Source organism: Phyllostomus hastatus, unplaced genomic scaffold, assembly GCF_019186645.2.
Source record: "Phyllostomus hastatus isolate PE091 unplaced genomic scaffold, TTU_PhHast_1.1 phas_contig_41, whole genome shotgun sequence".
NCBI lineage: Eukaryota > Metazoa > Chordata > Mammalia > Chiroptera > Phyllostomidae > Phyllostomus > Phyllostomus hastatus.
The window spans coordinates 669,003-685,763 of record NW_025333876.1 but is presented as its reverse complement, the minus strand read 5'-3'; the positions used below and the strand labels follow the sequence as shown (position 1 = coordinate 685,763).

Below are 16,761 nucleotides of genomic sequence, written 5' to 3'. Positions count from 1 at the left end.
AAAGAAATAGTTACTCATAGCAAATTACTTGTTAAATTATCTGAGCTGAGTATTTTCATGGACCATATCTGAAAAAGTTAATCTATGCCTTGGTTATTATTTCTGTCAAGAGTTGAGAAATCACACAAAATAGCCCAAGAGTTGAGAAATCAGACACAAAATAATCCATAACAGGATGAGATATTAACACCATATACAAGGAACATTGCTTTTCTATCTCTCCATAGAGGGACTGCCTGCTTCCTCTTCTCTGGACACATTCAGAAATCTGTTCATCACGACGGTCTCAATGTCACCCCTCTGGCAGCAGAGCTGTCCTTACAGGAGAAATGAGGTGGCTGCCACTCCCACTAAGAGCAAAGTGCCTTTTCCACTTGTTCCTGGGCTCCCCCTTCTTCCTACCTGGCTCCTCTAGCAAGCACATTTATTTTACTTATAACCGGATCTGCACCACGGAACACAGAGTGACAGCTCCATGAATTCACTGAGATATTTTAAATTACCTAAATTATCGGTTTACTCTCCATTTACCTCCACACCTGCCCCCTATTCCACTACAGGGCACTCAGCAGTAGTGCCCAGATAGCCCCAAAACAATGAATAAATGCTCAGGAAACTTGAGAATTCCATGAGAACTATAGCAAAAAATCAGGCCCTTTCATTCCAGTAAAGAAAAAACTGACCGGGTTGCCCAGAAGTCTCAGAGCCCACTCACAAACGTGCGAACACTGCTGCCAGGTTCTGATCACCCTGTGAGTGACAGCAGTATCTACTTGGGCGGAGAGGAGCACTGGAAGGAGAGGGCCTTCCTCCACGGGACAGGGACGGCTGCAGTGGGGAGCCAGAGGCGAGGGCATGGGGCATGGTAGCAGAGAAGGGCTGCTAACTCCTGGCTTTGGTTATGCAGTGTGAGGACCCACATCTGGAAGGTGTCCCCAGCTTCAAAGAGGTTATGGGGGACACAGGCTTCAGTACATTGCAGCAGTACCTGTTCTTTAATTTTACGTTTTTAAAATCATCTCTGAAGTTATCTGAAACACCAAAGATGCCCCGTGGAAAAGGCTTTCCTTATGAAGGAACAGGCAGTGTGGCTCACCTCAATAATGTAGAGAACCACGTTCTTGTAGAAGCAGTACAAGATGCACTTGGTCACCCGGTTGTAGCTCCAGGCACCGTGGACCAGCAAGAGCTTCTCTAGGTAGGAAAACTGAAAACAGAAAATAAAGTTCAGAGGAGTCCACCATTTAGGAATAAAAGTCATACAATGTCCTTTGAAGGAAAAAAAAACATTCACTTACAAAAATAAAAGGCCAAGCTTTCAGGCCCGATAAGAAGAGCTAAAATCTCTCAAATCTACATAACTGTAATTTCCCCCAAATATGCAGCTGGCCTTCTAATTATCATTCTCATAAAATTCTACTTCTATAAATGCTTTCAAAGGGTCTTAATATTAGAAGAAGGTGAATAACGCAGTGGAAGGAAAGTACAGCCTGAACCAGATACCTCAAGCACAGATCCCATGGTGACCACAGAAGCGAGGGATAATGTCGCCCGTGCAACAGCACCCTTTTGAAAAAGGGATACACGTATATACACGGCCCGTTTCCACTGTCAGCCTGCAGGTTAGAAGTAGTTACGGACACACAGAGATGCACAGACACACACAGACACAAAGACAACACGTGCTCTGTCTCCACTTCTGTACCCATTTTGTTCTCCTCTTCTGCCAACTAGTACAGAGCACCTCCTGCTACAGTGCTGTGCAGTCAGGAAAAACAAAAACCAGTAAGTAAGCAGACACCATACTAAGTTGAGAGTAATGTAATGGCTGTCACAGCCATTGCATTTTGAAATATGCAACAATATCCTAATATTCCAATAAAATAACGGAACCCTCTCTGGGCACAGGGTCTTTGAGCACCACCCAATCGGGTCTCCAGCCTCCCCTTGGCCTGGCCTGGCCTTCGGTGTCCTATTTCACAAAGGTCCCAAAAAGTGTGAACACTGAGCTGGAGGGAAGGAAATGAAGTGGTTTTGTTGCTTGTTTGTTCATTTTTGGTTTTGTGGATCATACTGAGCGCTGGAGTGAATGCACTGTTAGGAATGACTCTGTTTAAATGTACAGTTTCTGCACATTCAGTGAGCCTCATACCCACACTGAACCCCCCGGCTGCCTTGAACTAAAACCTAATTCCCTGCTCAGAGTCGCAGGGCAGTCCGGGGCCCAAACCCCACGGCTCTCCTGAAGAGATCATCAGGTTGTATGGAGCATATCCACAAACATTAGAAATTCTTTTGCTATTACAGACTTCCTGTTGATTTCATATTACTTTTGAAATTAAATTTAATTATCTGTAGAAAAGACTAACAAGATACAATATTTTTAAAAACTACATTATTTCCAAGAAGGAACCACATGATACTTTCCATTAGCACTAAAGAAGAGGACTCAATCTGATGTGGCATCACCTTTCAATGAGTTCTTTCAAAAGATCAGGGTGAGGCAGGTCCCTCACCTGCCTGCGTATTCCAAAAGCTAAATGGCGCTTCAAAATGGCAGGAGTTGGTGCACATGGAAAAATAAAACTGCCCATAAAGGCTCATTAAGTTTTCCCAAGGGGAATGGGGAATCATAAAATAACTAGCTAGACATATAAAAAGGAAGTCTGTATTCGACCCGGACCCCCGATGTTACACTTCAATGGGCACGGAGAACATCTGCTGTACTCATCCCAAACACCTCGACGTTAGTGCTACAATGATTTGTTTTCAGAAAAAAAACCCATCCTAAATCAAAATGCTGTTTTCATGAGGTCGTTCAGGAAACATTAGGAAGGTAGGGGCGGGAGCGATTCTCTCCTGAGAACAGGCTGCTGAGGGCTCCCGCAGCCGGCACAGGCTGCCCACGGGCAAGGCAGCCGATGAGGGGACGGTGTCCGCCTCGGGAGCTGCCCCGTGGACAAAAGCACAGGCTCCTGGAAAGAAGTAGATCCTGAACTTTGCCTACTTCATAATTTTTCCCAGGACAACTCTTTAAGCTATATCTTCTTCTTCAGTATATAGTCCTTCAGGGTACTTTCTCAAAAACCCAATCAAAATGGAAACAGCCACATTAAAATAAACAGATACAGACAAGCTGTTAACTTCAACCAAAGACATTTATCATTTCACTAGGGCAAAGAAATTCATCAAACTGTGGCCTTTCCCTCTCAGTGACTATAGAGGGAGCATACTGTTGGGTGGAGAGGCTGTAAGGCGGGGAGGAACGCTGCCCTAATGTAACGAGGCCTCTGGCTTATTATGAACAGGACCATGGAGAGGAGAAATGAAGAACCACAGACATGGGGGCCATTCATCAGTTGGGTGACTGTTATGCTAGAGGGGCGAGAAAACCCCTAAACAGAGACAGAAAAGCCCTGCTCCCCTCTCTGTCTTTCTTTGATGCTTTTAATTTGAAGATACCAGTTGGTCCAGACTCCACATCCTATTAGTATGCAGTTTCAATAAAGCAGGTCATGGAATCACCCTTCCCTAGACATTTTCAAGAAAAAGACAGACAAATATTTGCCTAGAACTCCTAGGAAACCTCTAAAGATCCCTCCCAGCCATATGATGCTATAACTCAAGTATTTAATAATGCTGGGGTGTATAACATCCACACTTGCTGACAGACTACAGGAAGTGTGAGTCCCCCAGGCCTTGGTGTAGTTGACTCAGGAAAGCAAACGGGCAGGTGTGCGGGGCTGGTCCCCAAGGTCACATGCAGATCTGGTGTTCTCTGGCCCTGGATGCTTGGACCTGAGGCAGGTCACCTGAAAGAGCCCCAGTTTTCCCACCTGTAAAATCAGAATTCCTTCTACCTACTTTGAGCAATTATCTTGAGGATTTATTTGAAATCAACAAAAGAACAAGATTGATTTCATGCACTTTTCAGAGTCATGAGGATTTGTAATTCCTCTCTGGGTTTGCAGAAGCATGAGCTGGGAGGGAATCCGAGAGGTGATCTAGTGCAGAGCCCTCCTTTGGGGAGGTGGAGCCCCAAAGCTGCAGAGGACCAGCCTGTAACCCTGGGGTGACTGGAAGCTCTTTCTTGTTTTATATGTAGCCCCTGACTTGAGCATGAAGAGAGAAAAAGCCATTATTACTAGTTTTGTTCATATGATTAAGATTAACACATTCTCCAAAAGACTAAACACTGGAGAAAGGAACTCTAGTAAATCTGCAAACAAGCAGCGTTTAATCAAAACATACCACAATCAGGAGACAGGAAGAAACGTTCTGTGTTCATTTCCATGTATCAATTTTCTGTACAATCATTCAGGTCAGATGGCCTAGATATGTGCCCTAGAGGTCAGGAGGTTGGCTGACTCTTCACTTTTTGGCTATCGTTAAGGAGTAGACATTTCTTTCATCCTTAGGCCACCTGTGCAGTAACTACTTTCATCAGGGGCCTCTGCTGGGGACGTTTCATCCAGAGAGGGATAGGACGAACTTGGCCTAAGTGTGGGAGGCTCTTCACTACTTACCCTGGGGTACTTAGGGCCCCAAACTAGCTCATGCTCTCAGCAATTCACCTCACAGCAGTGGTCCTGGGCAGTGCCCTGGTCACAGCTACAGGGAGAATGACAGCTGTGAGTTACTGCTTCCCCTCATCTTAAACTCCCAGTGACAGAATGTTCTAGCACCTCTGAAAGAAGGGAAATGCCCCCATGGGAACTACAGAGTGGGTGTCATGAGTACAGTGTTCTTTGGCACAAGGCAGTGGAAGGAAAAGCACACGTGGCAGATGCATGAGTTGCAGGTTGTAGAGATTATTATTAGGAGGAGCAGAAACCTATCTGTCAGGAAAGATATCTTGCCTGGATGACAGAAAGCTTGGACAACCCACAACTAGCCAGAAGAAACCTGACTGGCAGGACAGGGCCTACAAACTGTACAAGACCAAGACTACAAAGACATTCAAACACACTAGTGGTTTCACCTAGGTGTCAACCTCAAAGCGGGTGGCAGACTTCTTAGGGCTGGACTGACGGGCCAGCTGACACCTCTGTGCACGGGATGGAGCAGCTGGTCAACCGCGCCTCTGACCTGTGCGATGGCATAATCCGAGTTGTTTGTCGCCTGCATGCCTTCATTCCCACTGATTCCCACACCCACGTGGGCCGTCTGGATCATCCCGACGTCATTGGCACCGTCCCCGATGGCGAGGGTGATGGCCTTTACCCGCTTCTTAACCACGTCCACTATCTCAGACTTCTGCAGAGGAGACACTCTGTAAGAGAAGAAGGAGAAACTATGACTATATTGATCTTTCCAAAGGAAACAGCTGTAATCTACATTTAGCTGCATGAAAAGGGCAGTCACTGGACAATGTCCAAATTCAATACATACATTTTATATTCGTGTGCAAAGAAGGTTTCAAAAAACAGTAGCTTATGGCTTTCAAGTATTTGCCAACTTCACAGATGAAATACATAGCTCAAAACAAATTTAAAACACAGCCCATTTATGCTCAGTGGGAGTCACACGTGCAAACTCCCCAAGGACACATGTGCCCTCCTGGAAGATACAGGCAGTTAAACTGGCTACAGTGGCCTTAGGAGGTGCCTTCCTAGCAAATCAGAAAACTCACACAGACCCTGTTTCTGTTTTGGTGTGCATCATTCACAACCTGGGGCTGGCGAGGGGGTTTCCCATAAAATCTGCCTTCACAAAAGGGAAAGTAAGTTGGCAGAGCTTGCGAATGCAGAAAGAGGACTACAGTAAGAGGAAAGAAGAAAGACTTCTCCAACTCCACCCCAGAGATAGAGACAGAGTTTGAAGGGCAGCCAAGGCAGAGGATTTAAGAAGGGGACTCACAGGGGCCGACAGTCTACTAAAGGCTGAACTGCAGCAGCAGAGCCCAAAGGGGAAGACACAGCAGCCTCTGCCTAAGAGCGGTTGTTCTCACAAGGACCTGAGAAGGTGGGCTAATGCTCACAAGCCCTCACATCATCTGGGAAGAAGACCCCATATAAATCTGTCCTGTCTGAAGCACAGCAACATTGATTACATGAAGTATTTGTTCCGAGTATAAGTTCAGATAGCACAATAATGTGATAAAACTACAAGTACTTCAGGACTAACTTGTTTTTATTTTAAATTCTGAATTGGTAAGCTGATTTGGGAAATTTACTGAATCACTATAACACACACACACACACACACACACACACACACACACAGGGTAAAAGACCGCTTTGGGTTTCCCAGAGGTACCGGCCGCAACCACACGTGGACTGGGCTTAGAAGCCAGAATAGACACTCGAAGACCTTCCCAGGAGAAATATGAGCTCTCATATGGCCAACCCACAAAAATGCTTGTTTCCAAAAGAAAACTTAAATTTTAGCAACTCTGGAAAGAAAAGTGTTTGGCGAAACAGCAAACTAAATTTAAAATACAGGTACTCTGAAAGCTGTTGCTTAGTTACAAAGAAATAAAAATTAGCAAGTTAAAAAAAAACAGAATCTAAGTATTGAAAGGGCTTTAGCAGCCATATTGTGTGATGTAATACCTCTTTTCTCATTTTCACAGGGGTTTTCAATAACGAGACTTTACAGCCTCCTGGGGTAGTTGTAACCACAAAAAATTATTATTATTACTTTTTTATTGTTAATACATATACTTAAGAAGTACGAATTCTGCCCTCTGGGCCACACTTTCAACTATTAAGAAGGTGGGAATATAAAGACACCTATCACATCTCTCCTCCCAAAGCTCAGTTTCTGCTGGCTAAACAGTCTTAGGTCCTCCAACCACGATTTAAGAGGCATGCTTCAGAATTTAAAAATAGCTCCCAAGTATGAGCTTCTAGACAGCTGAGAGCAGAACAGAACAGAATCACCAGCTCCCTGGTAGCAGATGCTATACTGACCCTGATGTACCCTAAAATGAAATTACTGGAAGCTTTACTATTGCTTATTATTGAGCTTCCTGTCAACTAAACATAAGCAACTTTAACACACAGGGACATAAGCTGTATTTATTCCTTCTAGGTCTGAGCCACTGCCCCTCAGAGCCAAGAGCTGATCTTTACATTCCTCTCTCTCTCTCATTACATTTCTGATTAGCAGATAGGCAGACACAGCCCACAATTCTAATTTTCTATGCAAATGTGGTTTCTCATTTTATTATTGAGCTCCAAAGAAGCAGAGATCAAATACTGTATGGAGAAAATGACCTAGGATTTGAAGTTGCAGAACTGAGCATGACTTTTATATGTGTCCATATAAACTATGTCAACAGGGAGAACAATTTTATCAGTCCTTGTCTTTTCATCAATGAAATGGGGAAAATGAGAACCACCTACTTCATGAGATGGTTGTGGCATATTTATATTTATGTGAAACCATTCTGCTTACTAGCAAACATGAAACAAATGTTATCTCCTACCCGACCTGCAAAATCTCGGCTGTTGGGAATAAAAAATGGACACACCTGAGAACTGCATGTTGTCTGACCCATGGTTCCCAAAGTGTGTGTAGGTAGGTATTCTGGGGAACTATAGGGGGAAATTACACATTTTCAAGTTAATACAGCAACATCTCTCAGGTAATGGTACATAGTAGTGGCTCTAAGTAGCCCCTAGTCTCAACAGCAGATCACGCTGCATTCCTTTGCATGATAAATCTCTGTGGACCTGAACATCCACGTCTGCTGTGACAAAAAGCACATGCACTGTGAATGAATCAGTGCAGCCCAGGAAATGAGGGAGGCACTGTCCACTCTTACTCCAAGCTTGAAAAGTTGCACAGTGCTCAGCAGGTGCACCCTACCATGTGATCAGTAAGTGATTATGATCATTTGAGAATAAAAGAAAATAAGTATTATTTCTTTCATTTAAGTGTATTAGTGTTTCAAATGTCTGCTAAGTTGTTAGGGCATAAATACTCCCAAAATTGTTTGATCTTGCCCACTTAATAGTTAGAAACTGTTCTGTTTCACTTTTGTTCTGGGGGTTTTGCAAAAGAATTACAGACACACTGCAGTACTAGGAATCCAGAAAATCTGGAAACCTCTGCGTTAATCACTTCTCTCTGTGGTTAATCACTCTTTAAGTACAATTATTCATCCACTAAAGTGGAACTTCACCTCATGGTACCATCATTGAATCTCCAACTCTTCTTCTGCATCCATGAAGCTATCACAAGAGAACATGGGGCAGCAATGAGCCGGCCTGAGGCTGTGACTCCTTGAGATTCTTCTACCTGCCACCCAAGTAATCAAGCAGTCTGGCTTCTTCACCAGCACACCCGGAGCGGCCTGGAGGGAAAGGGAACCTCGGGAGCAGGAGAGCCTGTGTGCAGGAAGCTCGGCCACATGGACACCATGCCATGGGAAGTTCAGAGGGCTGTGGTGGTGGAAGAGGGAAGTTGCCAAATAAATTCAAGGTTTTCTTTGAAGTTAAAGTTTTTGCTTTTATGTTAGGGGGTTAGCAATAAGCCAGCCGATGCGTGAGACAAGCGGCAAGTCAAATACACTCACTACGTTTGCCACTCTGGGATTTGGATCTCAGGAAAGTCAAGTGATCAATCTGATGACTTAAGGAAAAATCTTTGAAAGTCCAACAGCTGCCTTCTCCCAAAGAGCAAAAATAAAGAGAAGGCCTGGCCGGGAGTATAAAGTAAGTCATATATCCCTGTGTTTTGGAAGCATGAAATTCTCATCAAGAATTTCTTACGCCCTCAACTATGATGCCTTGAGAACACAGGATTCGAGCACACGCTAGAGGTTCACAACTGAGGTTGAACAGCTAACTCCACAGAAATGAAGAGGCACCTCACACACTATTTCAGGATGCCAAGTTACCACAAACACGAACCAGCTCTTTCAAAATCTTAATTTGTGACCTGAATCCCATGCTACATGTAACAAGTATTCCCAGCACATAATATACATTCAAATCATAAAATAGGATTTCCGTCCACATCTGAGCCAAGTGCTTTGGACATTTCTATACCAGATTTTGGTGAATTACAACTAGAAATATAAATTCAAAGATCTTTAATCAGTTGGAAAGGTATTCTACCCACTTTTCTTTTGGCTAACACAACAGAGCCTAAAATAAGTTTTCCATCTGAGAAAAATAAGTTTTCCATCTGAGACTTTCAAACAAAAATCCAGTATTCTGGAGTACCTCATTTATAAGATATGTGTCCCCAAATTTTAAAGGTCACTTTCTTTTTTAAAAAGATTTTATTTATTTTTAGAGTGAGGGTAAGGGAAGGAGAACGAGTGGGACAGAAACGTCGACCGTTTGCCTCTTGCACGCCCTGGGGACCTGGCCCGCATGCAACACAGGCATGTGCCCTGACCAGGAATCAAACCTGAGAAATTTTGGTTTGCAGGATGACATCCAGCCCACTAAGCCACGCCAATCAGGGCTAAACGTCACTTTCTAAAGGTATCTCAAGTATAACACCAAAGGATAACCACTGGTAACAACTGCTTTCACAGGATTAATGATCATGCATTAATTTATCTGATTTACAAAAGCCCTGGCCTCAAGATGAGTTTTTAAATTCTGACCTTGCAATATCACTTGAATACACTTAAGTCCATTCCCCTTTCAGGGCTCAGCTGCCGCATTTGTCAGAGAGGGGCTGGGCCTCCAATACTGACGAGTAAACTGAGTTCAGCCATGCCACGGGGGTTAAAGGAACTCTGCTCAGGCAGCAGCACCCAAGAAAATTTCAACCAGAACCACAGCTCTTTCTAATTAACCAGAGTCACCAGATACTTTCACTAATTGGACTTCAAAACTTCTTTATTCCAAATAGACAGTCCTCATAACTAATGAAGAGATTTGAAGACCAATGACCTAGATCACTGAGTCGAAAATTTTCAATGAGCATCTGAATCATCTAGAGAGATTGTAAAGCTACAGATTCTGATTCAGGAAGTCTGGGAGGGGCCAGAAAATGCACATTTTTTAAAACTATTTTTATTGTTGTCACTCTTAATAGACGTCCCCAATTTTGCCCCTTTGCTCACCTCTACCCAGCCCTGCTCTCCCTTCCTTCTGGCCATCGCCACACCATTGCCTGTGCCTTAACAAGCTCTGGGCGGTGCCGTGCGGCTTGTCCATGGGCCCTCGGGTAGCCAGCAATGGCCTAGACAAGATCGCAAGTTCTCTCTGGTTGAAACGTTTTGATCAGCTAAGCTTACATTTCCATAACACAAAACCTTTCACAGAGTGACATTCAATAACTACTTAGCAGAAGCGCTGAATTTTGTCCCTTTCTTTTAAGCTTTGCACAAGCTTAGGTTCTTCTTTGCTTTTAAATCCAAACTATGAAGTACAAATTTAGGTTGGGCTTTCATTTAAGACAGTCCTCCAGCTTGTGTATCTTCCATAAGAGGGTGAGAAGAGAAAGTACTAACCAGAACAAGATACCCAGTATTCCATAAGTTTTTTTTTTAGATGATGCAGAAATACACGATTTCATTTGTGAAAGTTTCAATCTTCCTGTTAACCAAAAGCTAATAGCCTCCTGAAAGATTGCCTTTGATTAAAAGACTTTGATATAACATAGTACACCTTATTTCTTATAGCAGTCATTGATCCAAAATGCTCAAAGAATTCTAGCACCTTAAAAATTCTCATGGAGAGTCTGTAGATATACAGACCCGTAATACATGAGTCTAAAACCCAGAAACAAATTATCCCATGTATCTGTCTCATGAGGGCACCATTGGCCAACAATGGCCGTTCTGACTCTCGTGCTCTTTCTTCAGGCGCAGGCAATGCGGTGGCGCAGGGCCCGAGGTCCGGGCCTTCTGTACAGCCATCCCTTCTGAAAGTCCTGGGTCTGTGCTCTGACCCTCAGTAAATGCGTGATTCTCTCAAATTTAATCTCATGTCCCAGTTTTGGGGGCCTCTCACTGGAGGCCCAAGCTCCAAAGGCAGATAACTTTGGCAGCTTGGGATGGTCCCTGGAGCACAGGGGCAGACATGAGGCTGCAGGGCAGGGGCGGCAGGAGATATGAGAGTGAGTCCAGGTGAGCCCAGCAGGTGGCTGAGACTAGCTTCCGTGTAGGCACAAAGAAGTGAAATTTAAACTCGATCACTCAACAGGTCTAAAGCAGACTTTGGTGCTCCATCATTACAAAAACTTACACACAGAGGAGCTATATTATACACGAGGAGGCCACCCAGGTTATGCCTCAGAAAGATGCAACAACGGCAGAAGCTGTTCTGGTTTTATTGCAAGGGAGACAGGGCCTGACGAGAGGCAGTCTCGTAAGGGTGGGGGCACCAGTAGGACGGACACATTCTGAAAAGCAGGCCGAGTGCTGCAGAGAAAGTGCAGCCTGCCAGCTAAGAGGTCTGAGAGCGCAGCCGCACATCCCTCATCCTGTAAGAAACACACTCAGGGATGAGTGTTTTTGGCTTTGCCTGCTTTGGCCATGAAGGTCCTATCCCATCCCAGCTTTTCCTCTAGAGATTCAAGTGTTATGAAGATCATCCTGTGGAAGCATTTCTTTCCATATAAAAAATTGGGTTTTCTGCAAAGTCACTTTTCTTTTCCTAATCTCATCAGCGGCCTCATAATAGAGCAGACAGGATGACGAACCACAAGAGAGACAACATGGACTACCGACATTTCAAAAACTGATCCAAAGTTATTTAATAGATTTATTTATTTCTACAAACTCTATTTTTTCAATGTGATCAATTATATCCCTATGTAGGATATGTTTGTTTCTCTTCCTTCTCCTTCCATGCCGTTCCTATCCATCCCCTTCTTCACCAGACCCTAAATGCTAACCCAGTGGTTGTTCAATACGTGGTGACTAACCACCAAAACGGTGATACTAAGACTAAATTATGTCTCTAAGCCTAATTATAAATAATGGGGAAAATGTAATTCCACTTAAACAAAAATACATTTCCTTCCATATCAACAACAGACCTAGATGCACGCTGCTGGTGTGTAACTGTGAAAGCCTGCTTCTACTCACAGATGGAGAGAAGGAGAGCGACACAAAAATGACTGGACACCTCTATGAGCTCTAAATTTATCATCTGTGCAAAACAGTAAAAAGGGCCCCACTTTTCCTATGAGCTAGAGATGGACACTGCAAATTTCCAGACCAAATGTGCCAGTGGTCTTGACCCTTTTCTAGTAATATCCTTAAAAACATTATAGGGTTTTTGTGACAGTTCTTAGCGATGCAGAGCTGGCAGCTATCTTTGGCCTCACATAGGGCTCTCCTGGAAAGAGCTAACATGTAAGCCTGGTCTTTTTATTTCCCATGGCTCTTTGATCATAATACTTTGACTATTACAAGCCTAGAACTAGCCTTTGTGTATCATCTTGCATAAGCACTTTGAGGGGTTAACAGACACTGGCTTACCAGGTCTTTACAAATGGTCTCAGGGATGTCAGGTGATGCAAATCTTCCAACCAAGTCTTTATATTAAAGCACCTCATCATGTACTTGCTCTTTGCACAATGGCTTAAGTCTAAAAATCACATTCTTTCATAATCTCAAATACCTCAGTACCTTTGAACTATTAATGACTATTCAACACAGTGCCTAGTAGAATCGCATTTAACTTGCTGATTAAATACAATAATGGACCTATATCTCATTATCAGTGGTAAAAATGTGCATGAAATGATCATGAACCCTCATATGACCCTGTGAAATACAAGCCCATATGCCACAGGATTTCTTGGGCAACTAATCTAAGTGCCCAGATGTACCAATGGCATTCCTTATTTTGGTAAAATGAAACATACATGCTTTGATAACATTCCCTGTATTTTACCAGTATCAGCCATAAGGTCGTCTCCCTTTGATGACATGGAAGGTCAGACAAGGTCAGACGTGGGCTGCTGACATGGGAGGTGAAGCCGGTGCTGGGTGAGGCAGGAGGCAGGCAGCTGTGCTATGATCTGGCTGCACACCTTGGTGGTGTAATTCTAGGATCACTGTATGTGTATATATTTGGGCCTATATTAAGTTCAAGTCACAGAAAGCTTAAATTTTTCATGGCATCTTATTAGTACAAAGATATTATTGTACTATTTTTTGCCAGTCGTTTTAAAGATTTTATTATCCTTTTGTAGTCAAAAAGCCATACAGAAAATAATCTCTGTGATATCTCTCACACCTACCTCTGAGTAGTAAATTATTAACCAAGACTTTCATAGGCCAACAAAGATTCTTTCTCTTGGGACTAAATTATACTTATTTTTTTCCTTTTTATCCAATTTTATTCTTCTTCCGAACAATGTGAAAACTATCCAGATGAGTGGTGCCATGCCAGCACTGAGAAAAACACAACCCATCAGTGTGCCATGGCGGCGTCTGCCCTCTCTTCTGAAGCCCTGCTTCTGTCTTCCTGTCATCTCCCATCATACGGTCGTCAGTACCCGTCCATTTGAAAAAGAAAGGATACTGGGATGGCTCCATAGGTGTTTAACTGTTGAAGTCACAAGGGGACCCAGAATAAGGGCCTCACACTTGGGATTCAGTGCTCTGTAGTTGCTGTTTTGGAATTCATAGTAATTGTATATTTGAACTCATGTTTGTAATTGAATTTATAGGGGTGACATTGTTTAATACAATTATATAGGTTTCAGGTGTACAATTCTATAATACATCATCTATATATTGTATTGTGTGTTCACCACCCCAAGTCAAGTCTCCCTCCTTCACCGTTTATCCCCCTCTACCCTCTTCTACCTCACCCACCCCCTTTCCCCCTGGTGATCACCATACTGTGCTCATTCTATGATGGGTTATTTCTTAATGCTTTCACTTTTTTCACCCATGGTATAGGTATTCATTTTTTCAAAAATACTAGGGTTAAATGTGTCCACATTCCATAATACACTCTTTAGGTGTGACTCAACTTTCAAAAACAGCAGCTGAGTTCCCCTTCACACCTACCACAGGGGGGAGGGGGAGCAGAAGGGGGAGGAAGGGAGAGAGAAGATAAGGGAGAGGGAGACAGAGAGGGAGGGAGAGGGAGAGAGAGAGGGAGAGGAAAAGAGACAGGAAGGAAGGGATGGCAGGCTATAATCAAGAGAGAACATGAGAACTTCTGAAAAGTGCTATTTATATAAATTTGCCACTATAACAATTTACTACAATTACTACTAATAATTTTCTTCATGTTTAAAAGGTTCATTTAACTCATTCAATATCTACTAATAATATAAATCTTGAAGAGGCCACTAATTGTTACATTGATAGTGTCACACACACACAGCACAAAAATTGGGCTTGATTCTCTTTTTAGTATTAACCTTGAAAAATAATCTTGTCCATGTCTTAATTAAAGTATTCTGTACTTTCTTTCACCTTGAATATACAACCCAGAGCTTAAATGTAAATAATTCTAAGACAGATATGCTTATAATCGAAGTAGCTCTTATATGGCCTCTAAATCTTGATTTTAAACTCTAAACATTTCCTCAACAAATGAAAATTTTAAAGGGAAGGAACCTTAACAAGTAATTTGGGGATGAGATAGTATATTTATTACCGATCTTAATTACACATGACTGGTGGCCGCCTTTGCCATCCTGTGAGTGTTCTCTTCTCTCCAGTCTAGGAGGCAGAGATCAACCATTGTGCAGTTGTGAGTCGAGAGGGAACTTGATATTCTTTATTAGCTGAACAACAACCTTATAACCTGATCCTGTGCTGTGGCTATAAATGCTGCCTGTGCAGCTGAGGCTTTGAGAGTCGCTTTCAGAAAAAGGGAGGACACTCTGTCTGCTCCAGATCAGTTTACTCCGCAGCCAAGAAAGGGCCCACTTTGAAATGAGTATACCCTGCTTGGAGCTTCAGAATTTATGCATCTGTACTTGTGTCCATGACAATTTTATCACATGTCCAGGAAACAGAGCAATCAAAGTAGCACTCAAACAGGAGCACAGCTTCTGAAAACCTAACATCTCCACTAAATGATGTAGAATATATTAAGATCTGGGCCACTGCATGTTATGTCAAAATTTAATAGGTTGTATGTTGTGAATTACATGCAGTTTTATATTCACTAAAATCAAGTGGTTATAGTCTGTTTCTTTCTGTACTAGGCTGAAAAGAATGGAGCAATCCAGGAAGGCTGGGATTTAAATAAAAGATATTAGATCCTTCTGTTCCCAGACTGAAACAGGGATTAGAGTAACACATTTAAATACCTTAATGTTTTTAGCACAAAAAGCATTAATTTGATACTCTGTTTCCTTCAAATGCTTTATTAAGGTCACCAAGACCCTCTCAGGAGTGTCTGCCTTCCTTGAAGTTAACATACATTTATTGTTCTCCACTGCAAATTTCACTAGTATTTCAAAACAGCGTGCCTGGCCTCTGCTGTGGGGAAGGTGGGAATAGGAAACAGAACCAAGAGGAAAGCTGAGAAGCGCTGGAGTTTCGACATTTCAGAGCAAGCTTATGGCTCCTTCAGGACCAGGCATCAAGAGCTCATGCACTACTGAAAATTGATGACTACCAAGGTGCTTTTAATTAGACCTGCCCTTTACCTGTCACCTGTGCCTGGAACAAAAGGTCATCTGATAGCCAATCCAATAAGTAAGCCAACCATAACTACTTGTTCTCTGGAAAACCTAGGGCAGCCTGTACCCTGCCACCTCCAGCCCAGTCCCCATCTTCCCACACAAGAGTCCCGAGAGCCATAGGGGCGGCAGCCATGCCTGCACTGCGAGGGCACACCAGGAGCTGGTTCAGAGAGTAATGCAGCTCCTTTCCCTTCCCTTCCCTTCCCTTCCCTTCCCTTCCCTTCCCTTCCCTTCCCTTCCCTTCCCTTCCCTTCCCTTCCCCTTCCCCTTCCCCTTCCGTTTCCCTTTCCTTTTCCCCTTCCGTTTCCCTTTCCCCTTCCAGTTCCGTTTCCCCTTCCGTTTCCCTTTCCCTCTCCTCTTCCGTTTCCCTTTCCCCTTCCCTTTCCCCTTCCCTTTCCCCATTTCTGTTTCCCCTTCCCTTCCCCCTCCCCTCCCCTTCCCTTTCCCCTTCTGTTTCCCTTTCCCCTTCCCTTTCCCCTTCCCTTCCATTTCCCCTTCCCTTTCCCCTTCTGTTTCCCTTTCCCCTTCCCTTTCCCCTTCTGTTCCCGTTTCCACTTCCCCTTCCCTTCTCTTTCCCTTTCCCCTTCCCCTTCCCCCTTCCATTTCCCTTTCCCCTTCCATTTCCCCTTCAGTTTCCCTTTCCCCTTCCCTTTCCCCTTCCCCTTCCCTTTCCCCTTTCTCCCTTCCCTTTCCCTTTCCCCTTCCCTTTCCCCCTTCCCCTTTCTCCTTCCCTTTCCCCTTCCCTTTCCCTTCCCTTTCCCCTTTCCCTTTCTCTTTCCCTTTCCCCTTCCGTTTCTCCTTCCCTTTCCCCTTCCCCTTCCCGTTCCCCTTCCCCTCCCTTTCTCTTTCCCTTTCCTCTTCCCCTTCCCCTTCCCTTTCCTCTTCCCTTTCCCCTTCCCCTTCCGTTTCCCCGTCCCCTTCCGTTTCCCCTTCTGTTTCAGTTTCCCCCTCCCCTTCCCTTCCCCCTCCCCTTCTCCTTCCCTTTCCCCTTCCCCTTCCGTTTCCGTTTCCCCTTCCCTTTCCCTTCCCCTTCCCTTTCCCTTTCCCCTTCCCTTCCCTTTTCCTTTCCTTTCCTTTCCTTTCCTTTCCTTTCCTTTCCTTTCCTTTCCTTTCCTTTCCTTTCCTTTCCTTTCCTTTCTTTCTTAATTTGAGAGTGGAATTTGTTGGGTGGGAATGGAG

The 16,761-nt window shown here is 43.8% G+C and overlaps 1 protein-coding gene across 1 annotated transcript in view; it reads right to left on the bottom strand.

Moving 5' to 3' along the window:
- ATP8A2 (ATPase phospholipid transporting 8A2) overlaps window positions 1-16,761 on the bottom strand; it is a 568,312-nt gene that overhangs the window by 205,028 nt on the left and 346,523 nt on the right. The window contains exons 26-27 of the mRNA XM_045844948.1: window positions 5,089-5,272; window positions 1,097-1,207 (exon numbers count right to left, since the gene is read on the bottom strand). Coding sequence (XP_045700904.1) covers window positions 1,097-1,207; window positions 5,089-5,272 — 295 coding nt within the window. The remainder of the gene's footprint in view (window positions 1-1,096; window positions 1,208-5,088; window positions 5,273-16,761) is intronic.